At 39.3% G+C, this 9,426-nt stretch overlaps 1 protein-coding gene across 1 annotated transcript; it reads left to right on the forward strand.

The window, feature by feature from the left end:
• The first annotated feature begins 2,231 nt into the window (after positions 1–2,231).
• LOC116853410 lies at positions 2,232–2,925 on the forward strand. Its single transcript, XM_032834479.1, has one exon. It carries the CDS (start codon positions 2,281–2,283, stop codon positions 2,923–2,925), a length of 645 nt encoding a protein of 214 aa, XP_032690370.1. The 5' UTR covers positions 2,232–2,280.
• The last annotated feature ends 6,501 nt before the right edge of the window (positions 2,926–9,426 follow it).

Genomic DNA, 9,426 nt, shown 5'->3' on the forward strand with positions numbered 1-9,426 from the left:
TTTCATACATGTTTCGTAAATTTTTCTCAATGCAAGCAAAATGCTATTAAATTACACAGGTCCACAAAAAAAAAAGTTGTGTGTGCTGGGAGTGCCACTATATTTTTTCCATGTATTTTTTCCCGCTGAACACGAATCTGAAGTCAGAATTGGGGATCAATGGGCAAATTGTTTAGAAAATCCATAAAAACGATAAAAATCGTGATCCAATAATTTTTTAAATATGATACTCATATCCTTATATTGTTCGTCATTTCCGGCTACGTTTGTCTTCAAAAGATCTATGTAATGGATTTCTGCTTCGCTTTTTTCCTTTTTTGTTTGTTTCTCTTTGTAACATCCAGCAGTAATCTGCAAACATGTTTACACCCCTTGTCCCTGAAATCTTCGTTCAAATTCTTTCAAGTCTTGGTGAAATCTTTCTCCTTGCTCTTCACTAAAATCTCCGTTGTTTTCTGGAAATTTATCTAGATGTGAATCAAGAAAGTGCAACTTTAAATTCATTAGACAACCCAAATTTTGGAAGTTTTCTATCATTTTTGCTACAATGGTTCTGTAATTGACGGCTTTAGTATTACCCAAAAATTTCGTGCACACTTCTTTGAAACTTATCCACGATGCCTTTTCTTGATCAGTCATCGTTAAAACAAATTCCTCATCTTTGAATAACTTCCGGATTTCAGGTCCATCGAAGATTCCTTCTTTTAGCTTTGCATCAGATTTGTGATTAAATACTGTACGCAAATGTGTAAAGGATTTTCCTTCTTTATCAAGAGCTTTCACAAATTGTTTAAGGGGGTCATCCCGTGTGACGGCTTCAAAAAATCGATTTTTTTTTTGCATAAATCTAATCTAGAGCATGCATAGAATATACTGGCAAAGTAATTTTCCAAAATTCGAAGTCATTGAAAAGTTACAGCAGTGAGAAGGTAAGGTGTTTTAAGCACGCAGCTGAGCGCTCGGCAGGGCGGGGAACAAGAGCTATTGTATACCTTCGGATTCTTATCTGAAGCCGATTCTATTCACACGCACGTATACGCACACATATTTAGAAGGGCGCTGCTGTCCTGAAACTCAAATGGAATGTAACGGTTGCTTAGTTTTGGCTTCGCAGTCAGCGGCGTAACAGCTCTTGAGTCGTCGTAAGCAGTAATATTGTACCGTGCAAGTGCTTCAAGTTTGCGATGAGTGACAGGAAAGGAACAAAAGAAACTCACGCTCATGCTGAGAAAAAAGAAGAGAAAATTTCAAGGAAACCGTTATTCGTTGGAAAATGATCTGGATTATACGTCGGCATCAGCGAAGAAACTGCTTGGAAGCATGAACCTGGAAGTGCCTGTTGCTTCGAACTTTGCGTACTGTATCTTAGAATTTGCATCTGTATTTTCGGCAATTTCAGCAAATGTTATATGCAAAGAGTGTAAAAGTGACGTGACCTTTAGTCAGACGACTTTACGAGGCTTGGGTTTTAAAATTCTTATGTCGTGTAAGTGCAGTACAGATAAAACGATAAACTCGGGCCCAATGATTCAAAATGCTTTTGAAATTAATCGGCGCTTCGTTTTTGCGATGCGGTTGTTAGGTGTTGGCCACGAAGGAGCGAATCTTTTCTGCAGTTTATTGGACATTTGTCAAGGTATAGGAAACTCGACATATACCGCGCTTTTGGAAAATATTCACACAGCCGCATCTGCAGTGTATGAGTCCGTTCTATCCTTTGCTGCTACACAAGAAAAAAATATGAATGAAGAAGCTGGGAAGCCGCAAATTGAATTAACAGTTTCCGGAGATGGAACTTGGAAAAAACGCGGCTTTTCATCTCTATTTGGAGTATCGACGTTAATTGGAAAGTATTCTGGGAAAGTGATAGATGCGATGGTTATGAGTAGTTTTTGTGGTGCTTGTAATCTGTGGAAAAAGTTAAAAAATACTGAACCAGAGAAATACGAGACATGGTATGCAGATCATGAATCTGAGTGTTCAATAAATCACACAGGAAGTTCCGGTAAAATGGAAATTGATGCCATTGTCGCAATGTTTTTACGCTCGATCGAAAAACACGGCGTGAAATATTTGACGTATGTCGGCGACGGTGACAGCAAGACATTCAATGGGATTTTACAAGCTGAGCCTTATGGTAATGACTCTCTTGTTATTAAAAAAGAGTGTGTTGGGCATGTTGAGAAACGGATAGGAACACGACTCCGAAATGCTAAAAAGAATAATAAAGGTATTGGTGGCAAAGGTCAGGGCAAGCTAACGGACAAGCTAATTATTGAAATGACAAAATTTTATGGCTTAGCCATTCGTCGCCATCCCGATTCATTAGAAGAAATGAAGAAAGAAGTTTGGGCCACATTCTACCACAAATGCTCTACCGATGAAAATCCTCAGCACCAGAACTGTCCAGCAGGCGAAGGTAGCTGGTGTAAATGGCGGCAGGCTGAAGCTAAGAGCACGATCGACCAATTCCACCACGAGAAGGCCCCATTATCCAAGGAAGTACAAGCAGTAGTTAAATCTATCTATGAAGATTTATCCAAGGACGATCTTTTGACCCGATGTTTAGGAGCAGAGACGCAGAATAATAATGAGTCGTTAAATTCACTCATTTGGACGTTCGCTCCGAAACATCTACATTCAGGCGCTCAGATAGTTCAGATTGCAACTTTTTTGGCCGTCGTCATCTTTAATGAAGGCTTCCAAGGCATTATTAAGATAATGCATACGATGGGCTGTTCAATTGGACGATCAACGCACGCTTATGTAGAGCGCCGCGACGAAGCCCGGATCAGCCGTTCCGAGCAGCGCATGAGCGACGCGGCAAGAGAGGCTAGAATTTCATCCAGGGAGGAGCAGTCGGCCTTACGAAATTTGCAAGAAGAAGAGAAAGGGATACTCTATGCACCAGGAATAGCAGATTAGTGGTAAGCAAAAATTTCATGGTGTAATTCACACGTGAACTTTCAAACGCGTTTTTCTCAAAACTGGATTTTTTTAACTGGTGTCCATGATTTTTCGAAAACGGTTCAATGGATTTAAATAAAATTTTAATGGTAGATTCAGCACATGTGTGGCTATCGTGTGAACTAGAATTTTTAAAAAATATTGAACCGTTTTCTGTCCGCATAAAAAATAGTCGCAAAAAATCATGCTATTTTGAGTTATAATTTTTAAAAGCATGCGAAAAATTGAATTTTTAATATTTTCAGAAAATCCTAGTTCCCACGATAGCCATTCACCTATAGATTAAAATGCAATTTGATTTTTTTATTTCAGATAAACCAGTCTGCCGGAATCGTGGACACCGTTTGTCTGCTTTTTTTTTTACATGGGTGCCATTCCAGTGATGTAACTCGCCATCGACGCCATATTTTTAAATAAAAAAATTTACACATATAGTTTAAGATGTAATAAATATATAGTAAAAATTTGGAAGCTCTGTATTTTTTCATTTCGCCGCAAAAAAATGCAAAAAAACCTTAAAAAAAACGGTCGTCACACGGGATGACCCCCTTAAATAAACCAAGCTTTATATGAAGAGGAGGAATGAGAATTTTTGATGGATCGACAAGCGGTTTTCTTATTATATTATGTGATCCAATTTCAAAAGAAGATCTCGAAGGCCACACTTTCTTTTTGTAATTATTTTTTCAATCCCTACTGTCAAACATACACAAATAACATGGATACTTTGTAAATCCAGATTGCTGCCGGAGTATCATTGACAAAATTTTCAAATCACCACATACTTGTCATTTATGTTCTTCATATTTTATTTTTTTCAGGAGGGTTTCAAGGTTAAAATATTCTTTGAGTACAGTTGAGTGGCCTAAAGGTAAAGAAGCAAACTTATTGGTGTTGTGGAGAAGAATTGCCTTAAGGCTTTGTTGTGATGAATCAATGAATAACCTCCATTCCTCAGGTTTATATAAATTTGGCTTTAATTCATCGACAAGTCCTTTAACATCTGTACAATAAAGTAAATTTTTATCTTTTTCAAAATATTGACGGAAAGCTTCTTCTCGGTTTCGATCAAATGAAACCTTAGTACCTTTCGTTAAAAGGTTCCTCTTCTTCATATCTGAAGCCAGTAGTTCAGCAACTTCTTTCGATAGTTTAGCTTTTCTGAATAGATCGTTTAAATGTTTTTGATCGTACTTCTGAGGCATCCGTTCTTTGCCAACAGGAATGTATTCTTCTTCACTGTCAGAAGACTCTTCTTGCTCAATTTCATCATCATCTTCTTCATCAATAAGGTTTAGATTTTCTGGATCCACATCGACTTGCATAGCGTCTGATTCACTTACAAGACTGTCTTGTGACTCATCATCTTCTAAGCCTCCTATTACTCTCATCACTGCTTGTTGGACGCTTGATACAGAAGCAGAAACAATTTTATTTTTGTGAATCTGTTGCATGCCTCCTACATCTGTCATACAAAAATAGCAATCACTTGAATCGAGTGGTTTTTTCCATATTGCTGGAGTTTTAAATTTGAGCTTGTTTTTATCTTGATGCTTTTGAAACCAGTCGATCATATTGTAACACGAACCACATAGAACATTAGGAATCCAATTTTTGAGATGTAGGGAGACTTTCATATCAAAGCACTTTTCATATAAAGTCACGAGTCGATTTGTGATTCGCTTGGCATTTTTTTTTTCCTATGTATTTTGCACAAACGTAACAAAAGACATTTGGATCTCCAGAACATTCGTGACCGTCACAAGTATTAGAAGTTCCTGCAAAGTATTGAGTAGAAAAATCATCGCAATCCATAAAGATAAGATAAACTCCGCACGCTAGAATTCCTGGCCCGATCGCAGGTAAGTCCGCCGTCCTAGGGGTGATAACCCTCATACCTCCTCAGGCCTAAGTATGAGAGCTTTCTGACTTTGACGAGGACAACGTCAACTCGTCGTCGGACACATTATCATATCATCCTCATATTCTAGCGCTTCCCTGCAAAACAGCGAGCCTTCGCTGGCTTCGATACCATGAAATGTTGAACGAATCATTCTACACATCCCATTAAAGGGCAGTTGTCATCGCAGTCTAAACACTCCGTGGTAGCAGGTTTCTGATGGTACTTGTACCAATCGTGTAAAAAAAAAAAAAAACAATATTGTTTTACCTATTTGTGGCCAAGAAAAAGGCACCATGTAAACTAATATGTTTGCAAAGTACTGTTGGATCTTACAAAGTATTATTCAAAGAAAATTACTATTATATTTAAAAAATCACTGGATTACGATTTTGATCGTTTTTATGGATTTTCTCAAAAATTTGCCGATTGACTCCCAATTCTGACTTCAGATTCGTGTTCAGCGGGAAAAAATATAGTGGGACCCGCAGCACACACAACTTTTTTTTTTGTGAACCTGTGTTATTAACAGCTGTTAGATGTATACCCGATTATTTATATAATTTACATGAAAACTGTGGAGCATGGTGTAAGAGTAAATCAAATCAGAAAACTGGAGTTAGCTCACACAAATTTATTATTAAGGATGAAAATCTACACAAAGAATTGAAAACTATATTTTCCATGTATGCTGATAATGCTTCTAAGTACTCTGTTCCTCGAACGGGTTTTTAAATAGTATTATTTCTCATCAGCTTCTTAAAAATAAGAACTATAGTACAAGTAATTCTGCAGATTTTCGAGTAGCATCTGCTATTTTATTAAAAAACAAAGGAAACGCTTATTTGCTTGATGTAAAAAATAGACTTGGATTTTCTGTTAGTAATAATATTGAAGTTTATCGTACAAAAATAGATAAGCTTAGGTTTCATAGATTTGTAAAATCAAAAGCAATTAAGGCAAAGACACGTAAACTGCAATTAACTACGAATAAATTTGAGAAAAGCATTAGAGAGTAAAGAAGGAATTACCTATAAAGATAATATTTTTTTTGAAATAAATAATAGTAGCACAAATACTGTCATTCCTACGGTTGAATTGACATCCTTGTCAATTAATAATTGTAAGATAATTTGTTTCGACTTCGAAACTTCTAGTCGACGAAAAAGTGCAGATATATTGCAGATTGCAGCGAAAGCAGATGAACACATTTTTTCTATTTACATCGAGCCTATTCAGCCTGTAGAAAAAAAGGTTACTGAAATAAATGGATTAGAAAATATATGTGGAAAGCTATATTTACGAAGAAAAAAACTAACAACAATGACTATGCACGATGCATTGTAAGCCTTTTAAAAATGATTTTTTAAAAATGTTTTCTACTGGTTGTTTACTAATTGTTCATAATGCATCGTTTGATGTATCATACTTGATTCGAAAGATTAAACATTATTTAAGTGTTGAATTTCAAGCAATCATTTACGGATTTTGGAATAGTCTAAAATTGTTAAAAACAAAATTTCCTGGTCGGAAAGGTAAAGGAATGCTAACTTTTTCTAAATTAGCAGAAGATTTCTTGACAGATGATCTATCCAGAGAAAACTTTCATGAAGCTTTATATGATGTTATTATTTTAGAAAAATTAATAAATTCACTTTTAACAAGTGATGATTTGTTTCTAAGTGCAACATTATTTGCTACAGCAATAAATAAATCAATATGTGGTAATAATATAAGCTTGAAAGTAAGATCTTTTTCAGCAATGAAAGGTAATGTTACAAATTATATGATAAAAAAGCTTGCATTATTAGACATTACTTACGAAAAAATGCTTCAAATGTACCAAACTACAGGAGAACAATCAGTAATTTTCTTTTTGACAGAACTTCCTAACGAAAAATCACATGTTACGGATAATAAAATTATTTTGAATAAAATAATTGATCACTTAAAAGTGGTATTTTTTTGTCAAGAAAATTCTAATAAATAAAAAATATGCATTGTTTTCCTAATTGTAAGCAAATAAAATGTTTTATATTGTGACCATGATTCTCGTGGCGAGGAAAACGTGGCCAAACTTCGTCCCCGCTAAGGCGGCGACGGCCGAATCCGCCGGCAGCTCTCAAAAAAATTTAACTAGGTGGCGTGGTTCTTAATTCGAAGGTACGGATCCTCTTCGCGCGTCACGTGAGGAGGAGGCAGAAGAATCAGGGGACAAAGAAATAATTTACAACATGCTTCGTAACACTCAACGCTCTATTTAACGAAAGAACAATGCGGGGTTCCGAGTCTCGAAGTTCGCGGAATCGTCGGCAGCCGTAGTCGAGAATCCGTCTACCTCGCAAGGCTTCTCACGATACAAGGTTAATTCGGCTACATCGTCCCTTTAAGACCTCATACATAATAGTGGGCATCAGCCGGGCGTATCCCGGCCTTAATTAACATACTGCAATCGCTCGAGGGACGACAAGCCTCGACGTGAGAGCCGATTTCTAGCACTCCGCCTCGCGACGGCGGCAGAAGTTGCGAGTGCCACGAGCAGACGGCACATGCTTTTCCGACGTTCGTCGGGATTGGTTCACGCGGTATTTCTTTCGTCCTCGGATGCCCGCAACTCGCGAATTACACTCGCGTAATTCTTATAACAATTGACGCCATTCGCTCGCAGGACTGTGCGATCGCGAGACGCGATAATTGAGCGGCAGGCAAAGCGGGAAGGATGGTCGCTATTTCGTGAAACCCGTTGGCTTTCGCCCGCGGTGGCAATCACGCCTTACAATTCGAGATGCGACAAGTAACTTTTTCGATTGCCGTTGGGAAGCGACGGCAGCCGTGCCGATCTCAAGTTCCGACTTAGGCTGAATGTCACTGGCCTCTGGTCTGATCACCAAGATCCCGCGCCGTGCTCGCACCCTCAATACCCTGCCCCGTCTGGCTCGTCGTTAGCTCCCGGTCCGCCGTCGCTCGTCTTTTGTCCTCAGATAATCTGTCGCACTCGAAAGAAAATGTAAGACACACAATGGGTGCGTTCAGTTTCCACGCATAATGCGCATGAAGCGCAGCGTTAGAGTGACAGAGATACGAGAGTGAGATAAAAAGAGAGGGAGAGCTCTCGGGTGAAGTTGTCAAACCTAGGTTAGGTTAGTTCTCGAACGCATGAACTGCCTCAGCTCCGAGGTAGTGCAGTCCATGCGATCTCATGCGTTCGAGAACTAACCTAACCTAGGTTTGACAACTTCACCCGAGAGCTCTCCCTCTCTTTTTATCTCACTCTCGTATCTCTGTCACTCTAACGCTGCGTTTTATGCGCATCATGCGTGGAAACGGAACGCACCCAATCTCGCACACAAAAAGCGCGCAAGACCAATTCTACGCTGCCGCCCTTCCCGCGGGAGAAGGGGGCGCGAGTCCGGCTCTCCTCGCCCTCCGTCACCCTTCGCAACTAATTCGGTGACGGCGAAACCGCCACGTTACAATATAAAGCGTTGATGAAAAACTTTATATAGTTTCTAACGTTGATAAAAAGAACTTTATATAATTATAAAAATTAGACATTAATTATTTCTTTACAATGTATTAAGTGCGCAACTAAGTTCTCGCTGTTTTTTTTTATGGAAATGCAACTTTATTGTGAAAAAATGGTTACAAATGAATCATTTAAAGTATTGCCCATCGCTAGCTACAACTTTTTCCCATCTTTCTGGCAGAGTTCAAATACCGTTACGGTAAAAGCGTTCGTCTTGTGAGGCTATCCACGAATCAAGCCATTTTTTGATGTCTTCATATGAGCGGAACTGCTGATCAGCCAGACCATCGAACGGAACAAGTAATAATCGGACGGCGCAATATCTGAGGAATATGGCGGGTGGGGTAGGACTTCCCATTTGAGCGTTTCCAAGTAGGTTTCAACGGGTTTGGCAACATGAGGCCGAGCGTTGTCATGCAGTAGAATCACTTTTTCGTGCCTCTGCTCGTATTGTGGCCGTTTTTCGCGCAGTGCTCGGCTCAATCGCATCAGTTGAATTCGATACCGTTCCCCAGTGATGGTTTCGTTCGGTTTTAACAGCTCATAATAAATAACACCGACCTGGTCCCGCCAAATACACAGCATAACCTTCGCAGCGTGAATATTCGGCCGAGCCGACGACGTAGAAGCACGACCGGGCAGTCCCCACGACTTTCTTTTCTTTGGGTTGCTGTAATGAATTCATTTTTCATCACCCGTCACGATGCGATGAAGAAAACCCTTCCTTTTCTGCCGCTGGAGCAGTTGTTCACAGGCGAAAAAACGACGCTCAACGTCCCTTGGCTTCAAATCATAAGGAACTCAAGTTCCTTGCTTTTGAATCATTCCCAACGCGTGCAATCGCTTAGAAATGGTTTGGCGAGTAACTCCTAATGCTGAAGCAAGCTGTTCTTGCGTTTGGCACGGATCCTCATCGAGCAATGCCTCCAATTCAGCGTCTTCGAAGGTTTTTGGCCTTCCTTCACGCGGACGGTCGTCAACATCGAAATCCCCGTCTTTGAAGCGACGAAACCAATCACGGCACGTTGTTTCA

The sequence above is a fragment of the Odontomachus brunneus genome, unplaced genomic scaffold (assembly GCF_010583005.1).
Source record: "Odontomachus brunneus isolate Ranch 3 - 2012 unplaced genomic scaffold, Obru_v1 Obru_scaffold_318, whole genome shotgun sequence".
NCBI lineage: Eukaryota > Metazoa > Arthropoda > Insecta > Hymenoptera > Formicidae > Odontomachus > Odontomachus brunneus.